Genomic DNA, 24,781 nt, shown 5'->3' with positions numbered 1-24,781 from the left:
GGATACACAATTAGCACCATTCTGGAACTGTAGGAACTATTCTGTCTCATTAAGTGTTTGTGGAAAACAGTAATTGCTGCTCATGTTTGGATACTGTTCATTAGTACTTGGACAGCTCTGTAGTGACACTTATCTCAGCTAGAACAAATGTGTTTAAACTTCTGTTTAAACTGCTTTTTGGCTACATGCGTGTGTTGGAGAGAGCTGAAAATGCTCATAGCAGTGCTAATGAGACAGAAGTGGAACCGTTGAGTCATCTCACAGGTGCGTGCGTGTGCGTGCGTGCGTGCGCGCGCGCGCGTTGAATGAATGGTTTCACATGTTTCTAGAGCTGTGGTTTCTCACTGCTACAGATCTAGGACTCTATTTATTACCAGTGGGATGGCTGTTTCACACTGATGAAGATGTGCCAGATCTTTATTTGAGTAAATCACACAGCATGCCATTAATAACAGTTATGACCACGTATAAAAATAAAAATAAAAATACAAAGACTTTTAGAAACCACAGTCAGCTACAGTGTCTCAGCTTCTCATCTGAGTTATTTCCTCATTTTCTTGGCAAATTCACTATTTAAAAAACAAATAAACAAACAAAAAAACAATCTGTGGCTGAGAATAACTTAGTCTGCTCTGGAATTACAGGCACCCTTCAAGAGACAACATTAAACCTTAATTATAAAATTAGCGCAACACACAATGAGTCAATATCATCACTCAATCAGGAGAACGTACTTCACTTTCCTCCGATAAAAATACTGTTAAGAAAATATCTCTCAAAAACATACATGGCTAAAATTATTTTCACACAGCGATGAAAACTTAAAAAAAAATCTATAAATTGCTTTGTCTTCAGGAACTTTATTATGTTTGACCAGTTCCTGTTTCCTCTGCATATAAATGAGTTTTTACATATCAGTCATCATAGGGAAAATTTGGGATTGTAATATTTGAAATGCTAGTAGACACCATCTGCATAACAACAAATTGTTTAGAAGCATTGCATGCTAATTGCACGCTAATTTCTGGCCATGCAATCCATCAAAGAGAGACAAGGATGAAAAGGAAAAAGCACCTGACTGTAGCCCACTGTAAAACACAGCAGTGGCTTGTGTGAAAGTTTCAGGTGACTCTGAATTCTGCAGCATCAGAATATTCTAATGTATCAGAATATGTCAGCCCAAAACAGGGTTGGCTCTGCCAGGAGGTCAAAGCAACAAGATTATGACCCCCATATCAACATGCATTATTATGGAAACAAATCAATAACTTATCTCTATTGCCTAAAAAATAGTCTCTGGATTTGAAACCTATTAAAAACTGTATGCGCAACTCTAAGCATATAAAAAAGCTTGAAATGTTGTACATGATTGAGTGATCCAGTTCCCTTTACACGTGTCTCCAAACTTGTTAGACATTACAGAAAGTAAAAAAACCTCATACTCTCCAAGAGAGGATTCAATAAATATTAATTGTGGGGGCGCCAATAATTTTGAAACCAGCGTTTATCACTCATTACAGGCAGTAGTCGTTTTTGTGCATTGTCATGAAGGGTGCCATTAAATTTGGAGTTGACTATACGTATTCATATCTTTAAATTTTTTTTAAAAAATCTTATAAAGGCCAGCTTTACTAGATCCACTTTCCCAGAATGCACTACAAATCCTCCAACCCTGTTGTGTCCACCTTGACTTTGATAAACAGTGTGTCGTCTCGTATGTAGACAGCATTTCGGGGACCTTCCAGATCAGTGTGAGAGATGAAGCGGGAGAACCCTAACGCGGCGTTGCTGTCGGCCGTGGGTCTGCGGAAGCTCTCTTTGTTGGTGTCGGGGGTGAAGCTGCAGCTGATGTGGTTGCGTGAGCCGCTCTGGTCCAGCACGGTTAGCGTGACGCCCTGGCGGAACGGCCACGGCAGCAGCGAGTCGAAGTCGCCTCTCATCACCATGACGTAGAGAGAGAGGTGCGTGCCCCGGGCGCTTCCTTCCCCATCCGGATACACGCGGGCGCTCAGCTTGTAGCCGCTGCGGCCGGTGTAGAAAGGCGGCGAGGTGAGAGGAGCACCGGCATCTTTTCTGCGCTGGTAGTCGTGAACCTTCCAGATGAGCTTTCCATCATACGACGTCGACTCAAGCTGGCGAAAACGTTGCTCGTTGCACTGCAGCTGCTCCACGTGGATGTCCAGGAGTCGAGTGTGGCGCTGACAAGTCTGCCCTAAAGCTCCTGAACACTCACACACACACACACACACACACACACACAAAGCACTGTTTTAAGGCTTGTTTCTAAGTCTGTAGGAGAGAGATAATTTCCAAAGATTTATTTCAAATTTGACAGAAAATGCTAATCACTGTGTGTTTCTATCAACTATTCCATACATCCATTTTCTGTACTGCTTATCGTACACAGGGTCGCAGGGAGTCTGCCGCCTATCCCAGGGGACTCGGGGCTCGAGGCGGGGAACACCCAGGGCAGGGTGCCAACCCATCACAGGGCACAATCACACACATGTTCATGCAGTACGGATGTCTTTGGACTGGGGGAGGAAACCGGAGTGCCCGGAGGAAACCCCTGAAGCACGGGGAGAACATGCAAACTCGTGCACACAGGGCAGAGGCGGGAATCGAACCTCCAACACCAGAGGTGCAAGGCAAACGTGTTAACCAATAAGCCTCTGTGCCCCCCCTCTATCAACTATCGTTATATCATATTTTGACATTTTAGTACAATAGCATTCGGTTTTGATCGTAGCCATGGAAAAAGCAGAATGAGCTGCAGTTATCATGTGACATTTCATTTTCACCAGCTTTGTCTAAACTTTTATTTATCGATCTTTAATTTTTATCTAACATTTTCAGTTAAAGTCTAAAATTTCACCTAAACTGTATAGGAAATATTGACGTTTTCTCTAATTACTATTCAATTACTCAATATCGGGAGGACTGATGATGATGCAGCAGGTGGTGTTGCTGCTTCGCGCTTCAGTGTCCTTGGCTCAGTCAGTCCATACAAGATATCGTGGAGGTTTTTTCGTCATTGTTGTGGCCAAAAATGCTTCATTTTGCTGTGGATTTTTTCAAAATTTGTGATGCAATTTTTTTGTGGGAAATGACTTGAATTGGTAAAATTGCAATTGTCTTTTGCAGTGAGGTTTATTGGCAAATGAGACCTTTAATTCAATTAAATTTTATTTGTATAGCGCTTTTAACAATGGACATTGTCTCAAAGCAGCTCTACAGAAACATATAAACACAGCATACAGATTTTTAGTGTGTGAATTTAGCCCTAATGAGCAAGCCGGTGGTGACTGTGGCGAGGAAAAACTCCCCAAGATGATATGAGGAAGAAACCTTGAGAGGAACCAGACTCAGAAGGGAACCCGTCCTCCTCTGGGTAACAACGGATAGTGTGAAAGTAAAAGAAAGCTCATTATGGTTTAAGCTGTACTCATGTTCGACGCACGTGAATCGAAGGGGGCTTTGACTGAATGCAAATTGTGATGATGTCACATGATGCATATTGGCCCAAATCTGTAGAAACTCTCCGCATACTCCTGAGAATATTGTGGCATTACCTTGATTTTGCATTCATTTGTGATCGTAAAATCCTGGAGGGACTGTTCAATCCTGAGCTTGGTTTAATATCTGTGTTGAGTTTCACATGTTCCCCTAAAACATGCCAGTAGGAGGACTGACTGTTCTAAATTGTCCCTATGTGTGAATGAGTATGTGTATAGTACCCAGAGATGCATGGGGTCCCATCCAGGGTGTATTCCCGCCTCGTACCCAGTATTCCCAGGATAATCTACAGATCCACCACAACCTTGACCAGGATAAAGTAGTTACTAAAGGTGGATGAATGAATGAATTCAATATTTAAATAAGCACTGATGGATGGACATCACATGACTGAAAACCAGATCAATCAGAATGCGAGTTGACGTTTTATTAAGTACCTTGCACTGGCCATTTTATCAGGTCAATTTGTAGGTAGTGCTATACACAATATATCAGCACTCCTCTACCCCGTTCATCAGCGACCACCGTGTAACCATCACTAGCCAGAAGTAGGGCAAACTAAAACTTAATGGAGACCAAAAACACATAGAATCTGCAGACTGATTAGGTTACAAGTGCTGTCCTCACCCACGTGATCTCTGAGGCTCTGCATCATTGCCACCTGCTGTCTGAGAGAATCGAGTGAAACTCGGAGGGCACTCAGCTCCTCTTTAGCCAGCTCAGCATCTAGAACACTGCGAAGTTCCTGCAGCTCCTGTTTAACGTTGGAGACACACTCCCTCTGCTCCACCATTGACCTCTACAACACAAACACTGCAGGATCAGCTGAGCACCTGCTAATACACACCATTCTCATAGGACACGCGAGACGGAGCCTTGTAGAGATATACTGTACATACCAATAACGACCTGAAGAGAGGTTGTTGTTTTAAAACTATTTCTTTTACTTGTATAGTATGTCTTCTCATATTTCCTTCAATGGAAATTCTCAATTCTCAAAAACCCAAATAAAAGCAAAGTTTTCAGTCCCAGGGGACATTATAACCTTCGACCATATCCTGTTTCCTTGGAGTATAAATATGAGGTTACACACCTATAAAATTCCCTTTTATGATCATCAGGAGGAAAATCTGGGATCGTCAACAACAGCTATTTGACATGATCTCCAGTTTGAGTTGGTCAGATTCCAAAATCAGATATTGTCTTAGATTTGTTTTTTTATTTCTTTTTTTAAATGTAGTACCATGCCCTGTAGCCAGGATTCACCAACTACTGACATTTTTATAGTTCCAACATGCTTTTCTATGAGTACTCTGGGTATTTGTATAACACTACTCATTATTACCCACTAAAGACCTTAGAAACTGAGTGGACAGTATAATGTTTGTTGTTTTCTGAGTAACTGTTTCATTTCTTTATTAAATAATTTCTTTCTGAAGAATTTATTTCTAAAATGGAACCGAAACCCTATTATTAATATGCATTTTAAATGTGGCACTACTTTTTCTTCTGTTACACTCTTAGTAAGCTTATATATTGCAACACATTTCATCTACCCCTAGTCCTTTGTATAGTTAGAGTGCAATAATAATGGACTAGATTATTTACAGGATACTATAAAGATTCTCAAAAATATCCAGAACTGCCAAATACACATGTAACTATATATATATATATATATATATATAAAAAAAAATTTAAGAGAGAGCTTACAAAATGTGCTAGTGTAAAAAGTCTTTTTACCTGGATGGCAGAAAATGTATTGTCACACTTGGTCACCTCTCTGTTAAGACTGGCAACAAGCACGTTCCTCTCCTTCAGCTCCCTCTCCTGGAAGGCCAAGTCCTGCTGCAGCTGATCTACCTGAGACACAAACACACACACACACACACACACACACAGATGCACACACACACACTGCCAGCTTAGCACAATATAATAAACATTAACATAAACATTATCTAAACAAATCACAGATCCTGGACCAGCTGGTCATACTCGCCATGCTGCTATGGCTTGAAGTGAACAGAATGTTCTGTAGCTAAACATGTAGTTTCTTACATCAGCCAAATGCTACCAGGGAAACCATGGTGAATATTGTAAAAGACAAATACTTTTCCTCCGATAACGCAGAAGGGTAAACAAAGTAGTCTCTATCAATATAATTTTTATACCTGGGATGCGATATGGTCAGTGTGAGATTGTGTGATATCACTAGTTTGAATTTAATTAATTGTCATCTACGCACACATACACACAAGTCAACAAAAGCACTTCCGGTTTACCAATAAAAGCGTTTCTTGGAAAAAATGGTCAGAATGTATATTGTGTAAGTGTTGTGATAATATTACTGTAATTCACAGAGGGATATTTTACATCAGTGTTTCCCAGCTGGTCAGTTTTGACCTTCTCCGTTAAAAAAATCGGATTATTTTTTAATGAATTCACAGATTCAACAGAGCACCTTTTATTAATTCATTTTTTTTTTTTTTACATACTTTACACTGTATGATTTTTGGCCAGATTTTGCTAGCACAGACAAAAATTGCACATTGTAAAAGAATACTTTGGTAGCGAGTTGAGATCATAATGTGAGGTGCTCACTGGTGACCAATTTAGTGTCATCATGACCAAAGACAGTCGATGATGAATTTAAAAAAATTTTTTATGATCTAAAAAAAAAAATAAAGTGCTGCTGTGACGATGCTTGTCTAAAAGCTACCAGTATGACAAGAGCACAAGAGAATTATGCAAAGTTCACAGGAAAGCCACAAATATATTAGTGGCAGTGGTGAAACATGTTCAGAACGTGGGATCTGAAAACAAAAAGAGCGGTTTGTTGAAATGTAGCAGGAGAGAGAATGTCTAGTTGATGTCTCAGTAAGTTCTATCATCACGGACCCTACACCGAGGGGTTGTTTCGGTTTATGCTACCCTGCTGCGCACAATAAGCAGCACGTAGTAATCTTCTATTGTTAGAAGAAGTACGTCGACTGCAGAAGACTATATAATCTGACAGGAACGCAGTCTGTTAAAGAATTCATCCAAGATTTTATAAATCATAAAATAATCCTAAAATAAAATACTGCTCCTAATGAAACTCTGGCTTTATTTAGAATGTGTATTTGAAACATGGTGTTGGTAGTGCAACACTCAACAGTGACACGTGTAAACGTACAAAATGAAAACAGCCTCACATAAAAGACACATCTTGATTTGGTAAAGAAGTGTTTGGGTTTTGCAGAGTCTGAAACTGAATCTTATAAGTTTGAACGTGTTGGAAGACTGGGACGTGACTCAGTCATGAAGAGCAAACCTGGATCTGTTTACATTCACTTTGTTTCCCTTTGGGATTGCTATTTGACTGAACTGCACACTGACATACCTGTTTAGCGAGCTTGCTGTTGCTCTCCAGTACAAGAAGCACATGGTGGCTAAATTCAGTGTATTCATGGACTTTCACTTTGCTTCTTTTATCCTAAAGGAGAGAGGAAACATACTCCTCGTCTTATGATGAAGAAACATTTAGTAATGGGAAGGTACGAAATAATGTTAGTGCCCTTACTCGGACTATGCAGCCGTATTGCTTATAAATGCAGTCTGTCTCCACTTCCGGACACTCATCTACATGTCCTTTGAGCTATAGGAAAACGATAATGAAATTAAAATACAATGCTGAACACGTTGGAACAATTATGTGTTATTTATAGTCAAAAATGGAGAGAACCTTATGCCTCTTAACAACCTCCGAGCAGTTGTTGGGACACTGAACTTCAGCTTCGGGGCACAACATATTTTCATGGTCCTGAAATGATCCACAGAACAGGGTTAGCAGGTTCATGAGCTAGAGTTAAATCTCACTACTGAAGGCAAAACATAAAAAGGTGTCTGACTGGAAGCTGTGTAATAGGGTACGGCTTGGTGCAGTAGCGACAGAATTCTGTGCGAAAGGGACAGAGGCGTCGCTGGTGGTCTGGTAAATTCTTGCGTAACAGGATGTCGGTGCAACCTGGGTTGGAGCATTGCAGAGTCTCGTACTGACAGAGCGTTAGGTGCTTCTGGGGGACAAATATAGAGACAGATAGAGAGCTGTATCGGTCGGTGTGTTATTACTCAGCGAAGTAGAGTGAAAAATGTAGGGACTTTTAACTGCTATCACTTCACTGTGTACAATTTGGTCGCAGTTTCAATGTGAAAATCACACAGAGACGACTTACCTGCAGATTACACAGAGGCACCGTCTGTGCACAATCTGGAGCGTTGCTACAGTAAACGTCAAGATTTAGTAGTTCTCTTTTACAGCAGTTGTCTTGAAAAACCTGCAAGATTTGAAATAGTTATAACCATGCTGCAATATATATAGTCTATATATTCTGTATTAGGTGCCATCGATACTATTTTGTTTTCGGCATTATTGACATACAGAAACATAAAAAAATATGTTAATGTTACAGAGGAACATTTGTACATCGTAAAAAAAGTAACTGAGCACTCCTCAACCCCCCTCCCTCCCTTTTTTGGTCACCTGCTATTTCCCACCCAACATACATCTCTCCCCATCACATCGTTTTGAACTAATGCTCACGCTGTATCACAGGACAGTGTAACACACTTGGAGGAAAGTGCTATCTATCCTCTTCCACATACATGAGCTGACAAATGCTAATAATTGGCTAGTGTCACTATGACTGACAGCAGAGAGAGAGTATGGCATCCAATTTTGCTCTCTTGACTCCTGTCCACAGACGGCCGAGTCATCTTTGGGATTTGAACCGGATGACAGGCGAACGCTTCTCTATTGTAAGCATTTTAGATGTGTCTGGAGTGATTAACAGCGCTGTGGTTGATTCCAAAAAAACTGTACAGCATCAAGAGTAGTACAATTATAATACAATTATTATAAACACCGCCATTTAAAAGCAGATGTCAAATCTTCAGAAATAAAGCTTACTTTAAAGAAAAAAGAAACATAAATGTATTTGAAAACATAATGCGCACCCAAAATTATTCAAATACATCCTTTTGGTTTCTGTTATTTAGATATATACCGTATAGGTTCTGAGCAACTATATTACCAAGTGCTGAATAAAATAAGACTTTTAATTCAAACTTTTTAAACAGTGTATTAAAACATACCTCCTCTGCCTTGATCAAAATGCCATCTAAGGGACATTTGGATGTGTCGCTGCTCTCACTGAGGAAAAAAAAAAGAAGTGGTTTTAGGTTTGCACCTGCCCAAAACAGACTGGATAGGCTACTAGATTTGATAAATGTTACAAAATAAATCTATCTGTATTCTCAGAGAACTATTTCTACATGGATCTGTGTGTGTTTGTTGTGTTTTCCCCCCTTGTTGTACTTACATGAACATTCTAATGCACTTGGCACAGAAGATGTGGCCACAGCCCGTCTGGTGGGGGTTAAGAATGGCGCCACCGCAGGCCGGGCACATGTAGCGCTCATCAAGCTGGGACACGAAACTGAGTGTGCGATTGGCCAGGAAGGACTCCAACTCCCACGACCTCACGGGACCAGAGCTCTGTTTGGAGAGCTGGAGGCTTGAGCATTCGTTCTCCTCAGCTGCCATGTCAGGCCGGGACACTCAGGCTACAGACATGAGACTGAGTGGACACAGATAAGAATAGATAAGAAAAGATACTGCGGCACAATTTTTCCCAATTCACATCCAATGTAAGAAGTACGGCATATCACATTCAACTTTTTTAAGTACAAACCACTCACAGTTTCTAAAGAACGTTTTTCTTTTAATTAGTGGTGCTTTAATTGTTTTTATTGGTGCAACAAAGTCCCACAATATTTCTTACCCTTATGTGGATTTTTATTAAACAGAACATTCTGAGAAAAAAAAAATTAAGTAATCATGCACCAAAATTGTCTTTATGTAACAAAAAATTGTTCCTACAGCACCAAAAAAATGCTTCCTCTGTAGCACTACTGTAAAGAATATTTCCTGACACTACTATTTTAAAGCGTGAGATCACCAGCAACATCAGCCATACATCAGTTTTTATTTATGAGTCATGAGAACTTTTAATTCCTGAATCTTTGTCTCACACTGACAGCATTTTTCCTAGCTTTATTAAAGTGCACCTATTATTCTTTTTCAAATATTACCTTTCATGTATTGTGTTATAGAGCTGTTTGTGAATGTAAAAGGTCTGCAAAGTTTCAAAAATCAAACCGCACGACAAACGGAGTTATTGACTCCCGAAAGAAGGAACCGATTCTGAACAGCTGAAACGAGTTGTTAGTAATTCCAGACTTACTTCCTGTACAAACCTACTTAGGTTTGTAAAAAAAAAGCCCCACCTCTGGTCTTCATTGATAGCGGTAGACCAATCACAACAGACTGGGACATGTGACCAATCAGAGCAGAGTGAGCTCTCTGAAAGGAGGAGTTTAGAGTGAATCCTTTAGAACGAATCATTTAACGAGTCTTTTTTGACACTGGGGGAAAAAAGGTAATGCTGCAGTTTAAATCATGAGCACATTAAAGTGTTTTTTGATCTTGGATGCATGCAAATCCATTGTATGAGACGTTTAAAACGAAATTTGGCACGTTTTAAAACCATAACAGGTGCGCTTTAAATGTCTAATCTGTGGGGGGTTTTTTTTCAGCTATTTGTCCTACACATTGTCAGTGTGCCAGCGAGGATTATAATTTAATAATAAGAGCCATTTCAATTTACTTCAAATCACACACAGAAATGCACAGTTTAAACTTTAAAGCATCGACTCTAGATAGAAAAAAGTCACGTGTCATGTTCTATAGACTGATATAATGCACTCTCCGAAAAAAGGGTACCACCGAGGGTACATCGTTTGTACCTTTAGCATGTATCTTTTTTATTTATTTATTATTTTCTACCTGGTGCATGTAGTGTACCTTTAAAGCTTTAATCAACAAAAAAAGGTGGGGGGGGGGGGGGGGGGGGAACTATATTACGAACTATTATAAAACCTTTTTATTTATTTATTTATTTATTTATTTAAGTGCACTATATCTACGTTTCCAGGTGAAAGATAAATATTAAAGCTACAAAAGACAACGGTACCAGCCTGCGACACAGAAAGGTACAGGTTAATACTTTGTTCTGAGAGTGTAGAATAACTATTTGTTTCTTATGGAGGTTTTTCATTAATATATATTGAATTATTTTTATTGGTGCACACTCACACACACACACACACACACACACACACACACACAGAAAGAGAGAGAGAGAGAGAGAGAGAGGGAGAGAGAGAGAGAGAGAGAGAGAGAGAGAACACAATCCCACCACCAATGTTACTAATACTGTATAAATATAAGTGATATCTTTGTGGAGGGGATGTCAATAAAGACAATTAAAACTATAATGAAGTAATAACTAGATAATATCATTATGGGCGTAAGTGCTATAGAGGAGCTGATGGATGGCTGCAGAATACTGATCATAATAATCAGCCTATAAACTTGTCAAGTGAGTGTGGAGTAACAGAACGTGATCTAGTTGTAGGAGAGAGCAGATTGTGATAGTAAGCTACAGACGGATCTGTTTCTGTAAGAAAGGAGGAAAGTGTTGAGTGCAGTTCCTCTGCGCTGCTGCTACACGGGGAATCCCCGGTGCGAGGCGGCCGCGGATACAGAAACATCCGACTGTGAAGCAAACATCGGATATTTGGTCTTCTATAATGTCGTGTCCTTCAGCACGATTACGGAATCTAACATCTGTGCTTTAGACGCACTCCTCTGTCATTTTCACGTGTTTTCCCATGTTGAACCCTTCGCTTTCGCTTTGCTCTGACCCCCGCTGGAATACGCATGAAGCGCGCGCGCGCGGGCGCGTGTGTGTGTGCGCGCGCGCGCTCAGGTCACATACCTCGAGCTCGGTGTCTGTCGTTCCTCTGTCTCTCTCTTTCTCTCTGTCGCTATCTGTCTCTCCAGTGAAGTAGTAATGATCGCGACCTGAGCGTCACGAGCCAACCGGGAAGCTCCGAAATGAACGCTTTCCTCCGCGCGCGCAGAGGGAACACACGCAGTGACGTCACGGTGTCGGAGTCGGCGTGCTGCCAGCGGAAAACGCGCTAAACAGGAAGTCGGACTCGTCTCGTACTACAGTCTGTACAGGCTGAGAGCAGAACAGTGCAGCAGACTTCACCATGGGTGGTGCTGGATACTGCACCGTGTAGCGTTTAAACGCTGAACGCCGTTACCTGACGTTAGATGTGGGCGTGGCCGCGGCGTCGTCATGACTAGAGACGGAGAGAAGGGGTGTGAATATATATATATAAAAAATGATCATTTATTCATCTACAGAAACCGTAATATCTGGATCAGGGTGCCAGTAAATCCGGACAACACTCATACCGGATGGGATGCCAGTCTAACGCAGGGCACCATTATACCAACATTATACAATTAACCGGCGTGTTTTTGGGAGGAAACCAGAGCCCAGAGAAAACCAATGCCCTATAGGGCACTCACAGAGCTAATTTATCTTAGTCAATCCATCCATCTGTGTAATTTTTCAGTTCTAGTGCAGCTGATTACATATCACCACCTCTCCCCAGTTTGTCTACTTTGTCCTGCTTATCTATAAGAAACTCTTATATGAACGTTATTTAAAAATACTGCTTAATTACTTGTACTTGAAATATTTAAAATACTTAATTTTTTTTTAAAGCATCTTTTATATTGCTGCAATGCTGACTGAACATGCCGGCATTTTTCGTTTGACCCAGAAATATAGAGAAGATAAAAAATTGCTATCTGACTGCGCTGGTCCACAAAAACCGAATTAACATGTCATATGATCTTCATCAGACAGAAGATGTGCCTGAGAAAACAAAAGACTCCCCAAGCACAGACGAGTACATAGATTTAGTGTGGACACTTCTGCTTTAATGCCTGAAATGCAGAGAAAGTAGACATTGTGTCTGTCAAGTGTTACAGGGAAAAAGAGTCTTAATCCACTAGGAAGGTGGTTCCTACTTAATCAATAAGTGCTATAAATAATTTTGACATTCTAAGAGGTAATTGTGTAAAAAGGGACAACATTTACACTTAGATTTACATTAAAGAAACTATAAAGTTGGTACATGAAAATCAGACTAAAATCAGACCACAGAGCATACATGAGAGAAAATACAACACAAAAGGATTCAAATACATAGACAGCAGTGAACTTACAAACATAGTGACATGCAGGAACAACACAAACCCAGCATCTCCACAGACTGAATCAACAAACCAAAGCGGAAGTACAGCAAAACACTTATGATTATGAAATGAAGAACAAGTATCCATTGTACAGGCAAATAAACATATCAACAACACCTATATTACTCGTTAGTAGCCTGTTTTACTGGTGAAACCTCAATAACCCCAAAATAAGTAGCTCTATAAATAATATCTACTTGACTCTAATGACTGATCTAATTTTAATAGAAATTAGGTCCATAAAAGTGTAACTGTATTACCAAAATGTTTTTTTTTTTTTTTTTTTTTTTTTACACCAAAGGGATACTTTAAGTTTGAGACCACTTGATGTCAGCTCTTTTCAGTGTTCATAATCAACAAGGTCAAAATTCATGGTCTTTAATGCAATGAAAATCTCTCAATGAAAATCAATTGGCCATTCTTTATCATAACATGAACTGTGTACCACAGTAGTCTGTGGAGAATTTCAAGACTTGTGACAATGTTTAAAATCGGAAATGTCCGTTTCAAAACAAACACAATGTTCTCTTAAACCTTAAGAGCACTTTCATGGTGAAAGATATGGACAATAGGCATTAATCTGTCTGTAGTCCTTAGCACCAAGTATAAAAATAAATCATATTTATATACACACACATGACAAGAGAGTCACAAAAACTGTGCACTGAACACTTACATCAGGAAAAGGAAATACAGCAGGACTTGAAAAGCCCTTTTATAATAAACTTTAAAAAACAAACACTCGCTGTCACTTTCTGACTGCAAGCAAGTACCAGTCACTACAGAATCAAAAGTCCAAGGGTGAAGTTGGACCTAATCCAGTTCCTCCTGCCTGGGCAGACTTGAGCCAAAAGTCCAGGACGCGGGAACAACTCGGTGTGTTTCAGGTTGGATAAGTGTATTGTTCTGTGTTGTGAGCGGGTTAGGGTTAGAGGAGGAGGTGGATCAGATCCAGCTCCACCTCCTGGACTTTTGGTTTTTGCAGCACTCACTGCAAGACAAATTTCTAGAACACAGCATTGTCTTTTGCCACTTGTATGAACTCATAAGAGCAACATGTTATGATAAAACATTTTAAAAAGGGTCAGTTACACAATATTTAAATAAACATGATTTACAAACATCGGTCAAAGGCTAACATTACACACATGCAGAGTGGTGACAAATTAAAGGGGGAAAAAAAAACAGTGGATCTTTAATGCTGTGAGGGTTTTTTTTTGTGGCATGGTTAGGGTCCATTTATCCCCTTAGAGGAAAGAGTTGCTACAAATCAGTACAAAATTCTTTTCAGATCATTTTTACACTATGACAAAACATTTCTATCCTTATGGGAGTGGTCTCTTCCAGGATGACTCCACCCCAATCCACAAGGCAAAAAGGCTCAACAACGGTTTGATTAGTGTTAATAGGATGTAAATTTATGGCCTTCACAGTCACCGGATCTCAACCCAAGTGAAAACCTACAGGAGATTTTGGAGCACCATGTTTGACAGTGCTCTCCACCACCATCACCAAAACACCAAATCACTCCGGCACCTTTCCAGAGCTGTGGAGAATCTATGGCAAGAAACAATGAAGCTGTTCTGGCACATTGTAATGGCTCAACACTTTACTAACACACCTTATGATCTAGGTTTTTGTCTTTTGAACTGTTTCTTGTGGGTACATGATCAATACTGCCCTCTAATGACTATACCAAAACATCGATAGAAAACAATACCACAAATTCAACAACAAAAGAATTTGTGAGTGCTTCTTTCTCTTTCTCACCCTCAGTTCTGGGTGCTGCGGCTCATACTCAATGCAGAGAGGAAGATGGGCTTTCAGATGGAATGCCCACTAATGTGGGGGGCTGTGGGCCCATGCTAGTGTTGGTGGGTGCAGCAGGGCGGGGATTGAGGCGTGGGGGTAGTGGGTTGGAAGGCCGAATGAGGGGTGGTGGCTGGTTTAGAGCTGATCGAGGTTGCAGGAAACGGGCCTGCTGCTGGAGGGGAGGAGGCTGACGGTGCAGTGCAGGAGTGGCTGGCAGAGAGGGCCGTAATAAAGGCGGAGGCTGATTCAAGGACGTGCTGCCACTTGCTGCTGCCATGGCCAATGACGCTACAGCTATGGGAGAGGGTCCAGAGGCAGGTGTCACCTGACCCTGTAAGTGACAAGGCCATATTATTACTTATCTTCTAGATATGAAACACACTAAAATCAACATATTAATCAGCATATAATCATCATGTACAAAAAAATACAAACTGGCATATCCGTGTATATTTTACTATGTGCACATTAATGTACCTCTTCCTCCTCTTCGTCTGTGCTCTTTCCTGAAGGCAAGTTGGAGCTGTTTTTTCCATCCTCTCCAGCGGTTGTGCTGTCTCCGTTGGGGGCACGAGTTCCCTGCTCGGCTTCCCACTCCTGCAGCACATCCTCCAGGTTAAAACGCCGCCGATAGTTCACAAAGAAGTTCTTAACTTGCCCCACTGTTTTATTACCAATAACATCGGCGATGGCCTGGAAGTCTTTGCCGTACTTGCGAACTCCTGAATGAAAACGTTTAAAAGAATGAAAATAAGGTTATGTACTTAAAGATGATTTAAAAGGTAAATGTGATCAGGAACCACCTTGAACGGCAAGCAGCTGCTCATCTGTTGTCCAGCGGGCATTGACTTTTTGGTTGGACTAAAAGAAAAAAAAAAAGAAAGGATACACAACATTTACTCTTAGAAAAAGGATTCATCAAAGGGCTATTTGTATAGTTAAAGGTTCCTAGTTTCCTAAAAAATAATCCTAGTTTGTAATTCTTTCTGACGTGGAAATGCTTTGTTGTTAGACAATAGTTCCCCACAATGACAAACCCTTTAAGGGTTCTAGCTTCGAATGTTTTTCAAAGAAATGGCAGCAACCTACAAGGTTACTCGTCAAAGCATCTTACACTGTTTAAAACATTTCAGGAAATTAAACAGTATTTTCTGTCAGTTCTTTGCAATAACCTAGCATGAAAAGACCAACCATTAAAAATAATTTTGCTAAAATTGACAAAAACATCAAGTAAATATTCGAGATTACAGAGGACCTATTATGTTGCTTTTTACAAGATGTAATACAAGTCTCAGGTGTCCCCAGAATGTGTCTGTGAAGTTTCAGCTTAAAATACCCCACAGATCATTTATTATACCATGCTGTAAATGCCCCCTTTTGGGTGGAAGCAAAAGCACGCCGTTTTTGTGTGCATCTCTTTAAATGCAAATGAGCTCTGCTCCCTGCCCCCTTTCTGGAAGAGGGCTGTGCCTTTACAGCTTGTGCTTCGGATACTATGGCAACAACAAAGGCAGGCCAAAGTACACTTGAGCAGAGAGCAGCCATTGAAGACCAGAGGTGGGTTTTTTGTTACAAACCTACATAAGTTTGTCCAGGAAGTAAGTCTGGAATTACTGACTGCTCCTTTTAGTTGTTCAAGTATCAGTTCTTTCTTTGTGGAGACAATAACGCCACTTTGATTTTTAAAACTTTGCAGATGTTTTACATTCACAAACAGCTCTATAGCATAATACATGATGGGTAATATCTGGAAAAAGCATAATAGGTGCACTTTAAATGACTCATTCATATACCAAAAAACCCTTCCAGCAGTTGTTACTGGGGACCAAAATATGTTAATATAAAAAGCAAGCCCCCCCCCGGGCATTCCTCAGAGAAGCCCTGCCTTCTTCCTCTACAATTATCTCTTACACAGCTTTGAGTTGTGTTTGGAACGGAAAATGTTGACCGGCAGTGTGTTACTGAATTATAAAGTACATCACACAGACCTTACTGGCCTTATAAAATACATTGATCTTATAAAATATTACCAAACATAAGGATAGAAAAGGTTACTGTGTTACTTTCTATTTGATATTTTTGTATTCCAAACCATTTCCATTCAAGCGTTCCTCCCCGCTATCATTTTAAATTTCCTTTAGTCTTTTTTCCACTCTGTCATGTATAAATATTGTACAATATCACGTCACAGTGCATTTTTGAACAGCTTTTTAAGTGCAAAGAATAGCAAATGGAAAAACTTTTCCAGTTTTAGAAATATAATAATAAAAAAAACATGAGACTTTAGAGTGAACAGATACAGACTGTAATTTTGATTTACCTCAGGCAGCCGGTACTCATCAATGCCAGATTCAATCCTCTGTTTCAGAGCGCTGTTCAGCTGCTTGGCATTTTGGACCTAATAGATGAAGAAAATGAATATAGAACAGTTTGTATACTTGATGCCAAAAAGACAGGAAAACCATTTTATTACATTTCTCACTGGTGGAAACTGGTGGAGGAGATGTATTCCTGGGATAATAATTATTCTAGGACATGCTCTACAAAGCAATTCCATGCACAAATTCAAGATCAGACTTTAAATGTTCAAGAATATTCATTCTGTCAAATAAATCTTTGGTGCAAACTCTTTTTTCCCCTCACTCTCCCAACCCAGTTACCTGTCTTTTAAGGGAGACAAGCTCCATGTCGAGCTGTCGGAGGACAGTGTTAGCAGCGGTGGAGCTGCAGGACACAGCCACCACGTCCTCCTGCGTGAGGTACATGCCTTTGGGTGGACGGCATTTGGAGCGCTGTGAGTGGTGCCGATGCTGCAGGGTCTGGTGGTCTCGCCGGCCCATGATGATCTTAGAGCTCATTATCTGTGGCTCAACATGGCTCTGAAGTACAACACGCAGAGTGCAGCTTAAGCACCAAAACACTCTAAACACGCAAGGCACTAAATGTAATGTAGCGTTTCAATAATTAAATTATAATGATTGCTATATCACAAAAACAACATATGCATCAGGCCAACCACAGATATTTTGAGGATTAGAGTTCATGATAATGCTTTACCTCTTTCTTCGTCTCTTTAGTAGGGTCATAATCACTGTCATTTGCCTCAATAGGATTAGCTTCCTCCATTTCTTCATCACTAGACAATTAAAAAAATAAGTAAGCAATGGAATGGTTTATGACCGAGTACTTCATTTTTCAGTTTTAACCGGATAAACAGTCAATAGGGGCACCTTTCATCTTGATTACTTCGGTTTGCCAGCTTTCTTGCTTGTCTGTCCATCAAGCTTGTCCTTGATCTGGTCTTTTTCCATGAATAGTAGTACTTCACAAGACTTGATATGGATTTGTCTGGCAACTATGATGATGAATGGGGGGGGAAAAAAAAAAAAAAAAAAAGTTAAAACGTAATGAAAATTTTGTGAAAATTAAACACACGAAGAGAAGTAGTAGTATGCATGCTTACGATGTAATGTGATCTACAGTGACCACATGTGATTATCGTCTTGTGACTCACCATCTGCTGGATCCTGTGAAAGCTCTTGCCATGGAAGCTGAAGGCTTGCTCAAACAGCACTTTGTCCTCCACCGTCCAGTCATCTGGGAAGGGGGTGAAGTTGGGCAGGTCTGCCATGGACTTCTCAATGTTGTGCTTGTGCCAGAAGAGCATGCCAAGAGCCTGTTGGACACACAGCTGCGTCATGCTTTTCCTGGGGACTGATTTACGAGTGCTGGCTCATCAACCATAAATGAATATGATTATATAAATAAAGCTGCTGATCATCTATCAGCATGGACTGAGCACAGTTTGGATCACTGTAACAGGGCTCCACATGGCGACTAAAATGGTCGCCAATGCGACTAACTTTTTAATTTTGCGACCATGTTTTTTCTGCCAGTCGCCAGTGGCCACCGTTACCCACAAACAAAATTTAAAAGGAAATGAAATAGAAATGACCATACGTCTTGTGTTAGGCTACTGAACTCTCATCTCCTCTTGCGCCTGCGTCTACCTGCCCTATCGCGTGCACTCCTGTATGGTTTCCAGTAAATAAACTCTGCACTCTTGTCCTGCAGCGGTTGAAGCATCGGCTGTATAGATGAACAGAAACAGGTTTAACGTCAAGTTTATCGGGTTAAAAAGTTGGAAGTGTTAACTTTATTAAAGGTGTTTAATTTAGTTTGATGTGGTTTAGTTCGTTGGAATTTGAATTTATACGTTAAATGTAGGCTAGCTAACTGTGTAGCTAACTAACGTTAGCCAGCTGACAAGAAAACGAAATGCGCAAACGAAAAACATCAGACTTTTTCTCATTCCCTGCCCGTCCAAACCCTGCCTCCTCTACATCGGATGCCGACGATGTTGAGAACTTTCACTGGTCAAGTTGGTCTCAAGTGACATTTGCGTCATCCCAGCCCGTTTCAATCGGTGTGCAACCTTTTACATTTGATGACAGCCAAGCGCAGTGAGTCGAGTCTTCTTCTCCTGTCCCTGCGGCTCTCATCCTGACAAGACAGTTTAAATCAGCTTGGCTACAAGAGCCTGGTTATGTTATGACAATGGGAAAATGTACTGCACCTTTTGTGCTAAAGCAGGACAAGATATTGCTGGTAAAACATAGTTCATTACCAGTTCGAGTCATTTTAAAAAAAGAAACCGTGAAGAAGCATAGTGACAGTAAAAAAAACCATAAGAAGGCCAGGGATTGTGTCATTGCTGGTCTGCCCCGCGTGCCACCCCAACCGTGAAAGCAGTGCAAAGTGCTAGTGATAAAGTCGCAGAAAAAGAGATGAGGGAATGGAAAATGAAATTCAATGCACCCTACATGACTCTGAGCCTGAATAAGCAGGAAACAACTAAATGTACATAGTTGAATAAAAAAGTGAAAAAAAAGAAACAAATGACTGGACATTTAAGTATTTACGGTAATATGATTCAATATGATATACTGAACTTTACACATATTGTCTATGTAAACAATACATAGTGTAAACCATGGGAGGCAGAGTAAACAAATGCGGACAGTAGAGAGTTGAAAGAAACGGCAGTGTGAGGTAGCTGTTTAACAATAATATCATCATATGTCATATGACATCACTATATTTTGGCTCCTGAAAATTTGATTTGGCACATAAATATTTTGGATTTAGCAGCCAATGTCTCATAGATTTTTATTTTTGCCTGGAGCCCTGTGTAAAACGTACAGTGATCTTGTCCTGTCCTCATGAAAAAATCCAGACCATTTAATGATTATTTATTACTTATATTTGATCCCCTAATTTATCCCGACTCTATGTGTAATTTCCTTTAAATTTTAAGGGAGATGGGGGGAAAAACACAGAAATATGCACCGTGTACCAGGAAAGTCTCAACTACAGACAAAAACAAGTGAGTCTGTTTATTCCTCAACACTAGAGATCGACTGATTGCTCGGGTTTACCGATTAATTAGCACCGCTAACTGATTGCTGGAGCTATCGGTTATCTGCAAAAATCCACACCGATAGTTTTTTCCTGGTTGCGTCCATTGCAGGAGCAGCTGAGAACGGTCCACGTTCATTATACAGAGGTGAAATAAAAACCCATCACTGACAAAGTGATACAATAAAGACAATTTTTCACAGCCTTCTTTGTTCATATTTACCAAGGGTGCCAATATTAGTGGACGGCATTGTACATATTTGGAGTGTTACATTTTGGTTCAGTTTGGATGTATATCTTTCATTTATTTTAATATTTTTAAGGAGTTAATATATATTAATTTAATATATACAGTATCTCACAAAAGTGAGTACACCCCTCATATTTTTGTAAATATTTGATGATATCTTTTCATGTGACAGCACTGAAGAAATGACACTTTGCTACAATGTAGTGAGTGTACAGCTTGTATAACAGTGTAAATTTGCTGTCCCCTCAAAATAACTCAAACACACAGCCATTAATGTCTAAACCGGTGGCAACAAAAGTGAGTACACCCCTAAGTGAAAATGTCCATATTGGAGCCAATTAGCCATTTTCCATCCCCGGTGTCATGTGACTTGTTTGTGTTACAAGGTCTCAGGTGTGAATGGGGAGCAGGTGTTTTAAATTTGGTGTCATCGCTCTCACACTCCCCCATACTGGTCACTGGAAGTTCAACATGGCACCTCATGGCAAAGAACTCTCTGAGGATCTGAAAAAAAAAGAATTGTTGCTCTACATAAAGATGGCCTAGGCTATAAGAAGATTGCCAGACCCTGACACTGAGCTACAGCACGGTGGCCAAGACCATACAGCGGTTTAACAGGACAGGTTCCACTCAGAACAGGCCTCGCCATGGTCGACCAAAGAAGTTGAGTGCACGTGCTCAGCGTCATATCCAGAGGTTGTCTTTGGGAAATAGACGTAGGAGTTCTGCCAGCATTGCAGCAGAGGTTGAAGGGGTGGGGGGTCAGCCTGTCAGTGCTCAGGTCATACACTGCACACTGCATCAAATTGGTCTGCATGGCTGTCGTCCCAGAAGGAAGCCTCTTCTAAAGATGATGCACAAGAAAGCCCGCAAACAGTTTGCTGAAGACAAGCAGACTAAGGACATGGATTACTGGAACCATGTCCTGTGGTCTGATGAGCCCAAGATAAACTTATTTGGCTCAGATGGTGTCAAGTGTGTGTGGTGGCAACCAGGTGAGGAGTACAAAGACAAGTGTGTCTTGCCTACAGTCAAGCATGGTGGTGGGAGTGTCGTGGTCTGGGACTGCATGAGTGCTGAGTGCATGAGTGCCGGCACTAGGGAGCTACAGTTCATTGAGGGAACCATGAATGCCAACATGTACTGTGACATACTGAAGCAGAGCATGATCCCCTCCCTTCGGAGACTGGGCCGCAGGGCAGTATTCCAACATGATAACGACCCCAAACACGCCTCCAAGACGACCACTGCCTTGCTAAAGAAGCTGAGGGTGAAGGTGATGGACTGGCCAAGCATGTCTCCAGACATAAACCCTACTGAGCATCTGTGGGGCATCCTCAAACGGAAGGTGGAGGAGCACAAGGTCTCTAACGTCCACCAGCTCCGTGATGTCGTCATGGAGGAGTGGAAGAGGACTCCAGTGGCAACCTGTGAAGCTCTGGTGAACTCCATGCCCAAGAGGGTTAAGGCAGTGCTGGAAAATAATGGTGGCCACACAAAATATTGACACTTTGGGCCCAATTTGGACATTTTCACTTAGGGGTGTACTCACTTCTGTTGCCAGCGGTTTAGACATTAATGGCTGTGTGTTGTTATTTTGAGTGGACAGCAAATGTACACTGTTATACAAGCTGTACACTCACTAGTTTACATTGTAGCATAGTATCATTTCTTCTGTGTTGTCACATGAAAAGATATAATCAAATATTTACAAAAATGTGAGGGGTGTACTCACTTTTGTGAGATACTAATTGTTTTACTTTAAAAAGCACAGTACATTTTTATGGTACAGTCAGTACTGTTTACTTTTGTAATAACATTCATCAGTATTTAAATTTGAGTGTTGTATTTTTATTCAGTACCAATTTAAATAATTAACAGTTGATTAATCGAATGTCAGCAGGTAATACCCCAACCTAGTTATCGGTAACAGTAAAATCCACTATCAGTCGACCTCTACTCAACACTGCCCAAACTACCGGGTTGTCAAAGCCAAATTCAGAAAAACAAAATAAACTCTCAGAAAATTAGTAAAAGGAAAGGTTTTGTATGTATAACCCACGAATATGCATCCCACTACTAAAACTTAACATTTAGAAGACGTGACTTTGATTAGCTCTCACTAGTGTAGCATTAACCAGATATGTTTTGACAGCAGAAGGAAATAAACCCATACCCCCTAGAAAAGATAATGTCACAGTGCAAAACTCCAACTTTTTTTTTTTTTAAATTACAAATAAAATGCACTAGTAAAGGGGCCTTAAGTTTCAAGTCCCCATGAAATCAAAATGGACATCGTGTGGCTATTAGTATGAACATTTCAGCCTTAAGGTAATCTATAAGCTAGTCTGCTCTTAAACAACAATATAATTTGCATGTAGAAGATATGTGCATTCAAAATTTACAGTCTCCCTCTACCACAAAACAGATCAATAATTTTCATGTCATCACTCTGCACTTCAACTTCTAATCAGATTTTCTGTCCAAACAAATATGCTCTAGAATCTGAAGTGTCCCACCCCCGATTAAAATCCATGGTGCCAACCGTCAAGCACAGCTTAGCCCAGGCTGTGAAGTAAGCTAAACGCTACTGGCTATCTAAAAAAAGTGGGAGGAGCCACTTGATATGTCCCACCATGTCGTATCTGCTTCAGTGGAAATTACCTCAACACATTGAATAACGCTCCAGGTCTTTCAAGACGACTTAAAAATTACTTTTGTTTAAAGTCAGAAATGCACAAAATTACAAAATAATAATACAGCGTAAAATAATTTTTAGCTATATCTTCATGAAATTCTCTGCCGTTGCTCTTCAATGAACATTCACTGTATCATGAAAACTTAAGACATGCGCTAGAAGATGTGCTATGCATAAGAGAAGCTGTGTCTTTGTAACCTATGGGTCTTGAATCTATATTAGTATAGTAATAATAATAATAATAATAACAACAATAATAATAATAAATAAAACATAATAATTATAAAACTATATTCACAAACGTCATACATTTTCAAGGGGGCATTAAAACATAATACTTTAAATAAAAACAATACAATATCTACCTGCTCCACATTATAGCCATGTTTTTCCTTTGCAATGGCAATGTATTCATCCACTGTGGACGAAACAAGTATATAAGCGTCAGTACAATCTGTCAGATATTCTGAATACCGTTTATATAGTAATTATGACATTATTATGCTTGTGCTTACATTTAGTGTCGACTATAGTATGATATGGAGACCACACCAACATGCCTCCGGTGTCTTTATCATTGTATTTGGTAGAACCTGGGAAAATGTGAAATAATACAGTTAACGCACTGCTTGTGATAATTATTTTTAACATGTCCTTTTTAAATAATAACCATGTCTGAGGTGTACCGTAATCCTGTAAGCAGAAAATACCGACTTTATAGTAAAATAGGCATTACGTACCATAAATTAAACTGTAGACTGTTAAAGGCTTTGGCGCAATAACGTGTGTTTGTGTAGTTTAGCATGACTTCAGCTTGTAGAAACACACAACTACCAAACTACATCGAAAACTATAACAACTTATAAAATAACAAATTTGTTGTTATTTTTTGTGTCATTCTGCTACAACGCCGTTTTAATTAAATTCGCTACACTTAGCTAGCAACTGGCTAGCTAAGAACGCTGGCTTACGCGCAAAATTACTTATTTTATTTATGCATTTTTTGCGCGAACAATACTGTTAATATTGTTCTTCTCCCAAACGTTCAACTGGAAATAACGCTCAACTAAATAACAAACAAACGGTTACTCTCAAATATGAACCGTGTTAGCTTTTAGTGCGCCAACTATACACCGAGGCTACCACACTTCGGCTAACTACCTATCAGCTACAAACATACTACTATTCTAAATAGTACGCAAGGCTTGTAGGCTCGGTGCAGTTACCAATGGCAACAGATGCTGCCGCACTACCCTAGCATACTAGTTAGTGTGGTAGTATACTGCTTCAGACATAGCCGAATAGTCCCGATGAAACCGGCGACCCTACCGTACCCGGATCATATTCAGGAATATTGGCTTGATAATCGGATCCCACACGCATTCCGACATCTGCAAGGCAAAAACATTCTGTATTTATATTTATTTAAAATTGATCTTTTATCAATCAATAAAATTTTAACACTGAAAATCCAAACGCAAAGCAGTGTATGTGTGTGTGTTCGAGGCTATACCGTGCTCGTCGTCGCTGCCACTCTCATCAGAAAAATGGCCATTCGAAGCGTTTGAGGGGCTTTTCGTGCCGTTGGACCGACCTTTCCCTAGGTACTCCGACCCTTTATCCATCATCCCAGGCATGATATTGATATTTATTTATTTTTCTGTATAAAATTGAAAAAATAAATAAATAAATATGTGCATTCAATGCACGCTTCTGTTTTTTGCAGCTAGCCTGTCCCTTGCAATAACTCCCTTGCGCAGCTTGAGCCACAGCGCTTCTGATTGGTATTCCTCCGCCACAATATTAGACACTACAATGTACAGTATATAATAACAACCTGCTTTGTTTTAATTTTATGTTTTGA

General features: G+C 40.2%; 2 protein-coding genes across 5 annotated transcripts; both read right to left on the bottom strand.

Annotated features, from left to right (window-relative positions):
• Positions 1-399: 399 nt before the first annotated feature.
• On the bottom strand, positions 400-11,709 carry traf5 (Tnf receptor-associated factor 5). The gene is made up of 11 exons (XM_017478393.3): positions 11,400-11,709; positions 8,880-9,137; positions 8,653-8,710; positions 7,734-7,835; positions 7,410-7,574; positions 7,244-7,321; positions 7,082-7,156; positions 6,902-6,994; positions 5,260-5,379; positions 4,144-4,315; positions 400-2,221 (listed from the first exon to the last, which is right to left on the bottom strand). Exons 2-11 carry the CDS (start codon positions 9,101-9,103, stop codon positions 1,656-1,658), a joined length of 1,653 nt encoding a protein of 550 aa, XP_017333882.1. The 5' UTR covers positions 9,104-9,137; positions 11,400-11,709; the 3' UTR covers positions 400-1,655.
• A 690-nt stretch (positions 11,710-12,399) lies between these two features.
• rcor3 (REST corepressor 3) lies at positions 12,400-24,699 on the bottom strand. Of its 4 annotated transcripts, XM_017478394.3 has the most exons (12): positions 24,431-24,699; positions 24,252-24,308; positions 23,433-23,510; positions 23,283-23,335; positions 18,066-18,227; positions 17,782-17,906; positions 17,609-17,687; positions 17,212-17,430; positions 16,872-16,949; positions 15,355-15,412; positions 15,029-15,273; positions 12,400-14,882 (listed from the first exon to the last, which is right to left on the bottom strand). In XM_017478394.3, exons 1-12 carry the CDS (start codon positions 24,552-24,554, stop codon positions 14,538-14,540), a joined length of 1,623 nt encoding a protein of 540 aa, XP_017333883.1. In that variant the 5' UTR covers positions 24,555-24,699; the 3' UTR covers positions 12,400-14,537. The 4 variants fall into 4 exon arrangements, with proteins under 4 accessions (XP_017333883.1, XP_047014078.1, XP_047014079.1 ...); XM_047158122.2 differs by lacking the exon at positions 24,431-24,699 and having other exon boundaries at positions 24,247-24,284; XM_047158123.2 differs by lacking the exons at positions 24,252-24,308; positions 24,431-24,699 and adding an exon at positions 18,512-19,054 and having other exon boundaries at positions 23,433-23,504.
• Positions 24,700-24,781: the final 82 nt, after the last annotated feature.

Source organism: Ictalurus punctatus, chromosome 10 (genome assembly GCF_001660625.3).
Source record: "Ictalurus punctatus breed USDA103 chromosome 10, Coco_2.0, whole genome shotgun sequence".
Lineage (NCBI taxonomy): Eukaryota > Metazoa > Chordata > Actinopteri > Siluriformes > Ictaluridae > Ictalurus > Ictalurus punctatus.
This window is presented reverse-complemented; position numbering and strand designations above follow the sequence as displayed.

What these genes read in the sequence shown, in the direction of transcription:
- traf5 (XM_017478393.3), bottom strand. Translation starts at nt 9,103, where the DNA reads ATGGCAGCTGAGGAGAACGAATGCTCAAGCCTCCAGCTCTCCAAACAG. An exon ending in AAGTGCATTAGAATGTTCAT is followed by an intron (nt 8,711 to 8,879) that starts GTAAGTACAACA and finishes TTTTTTCCTCAG; the next exon opens with TGAGAGCAGCGACACATCCA. An exon ending in GAGCCTCAGAGATCACGTGG is followed by an intron (nt 2,222 to 4,143) that starts GTGAGGACAGCA and finishes GTGAGTGTTCAG; the next exon opens with GAGCTTTAGGGCAGACTTGT.
- rcor3 (XM_017478394.3), bottom strand. Translation starts at nt 24,554, where the DNA reads ATGCCTGGGATGATGGATAAAGGGTCGGAGTACCTAGGGAAAGGTCGG. An exon ending in TGGCAGCGACGACGAGCACG is followed by an intron (nt 24,309 to 24,430) that starts GTATAGCCTCGA and finishes TTTGCCTTGCAG; the next exon opens with ATGTCGGAATGCGTGTGGGA. An exon ending in GCAGCTGCTTGCCGTTCAAG is followed by an intron (nt 15,274 to 15,354) that starts GTGGTTCCTGAT and finishes GTTTTCATTCAG; the next exon opens with GAGTTCGCAAGTACGGCAAA.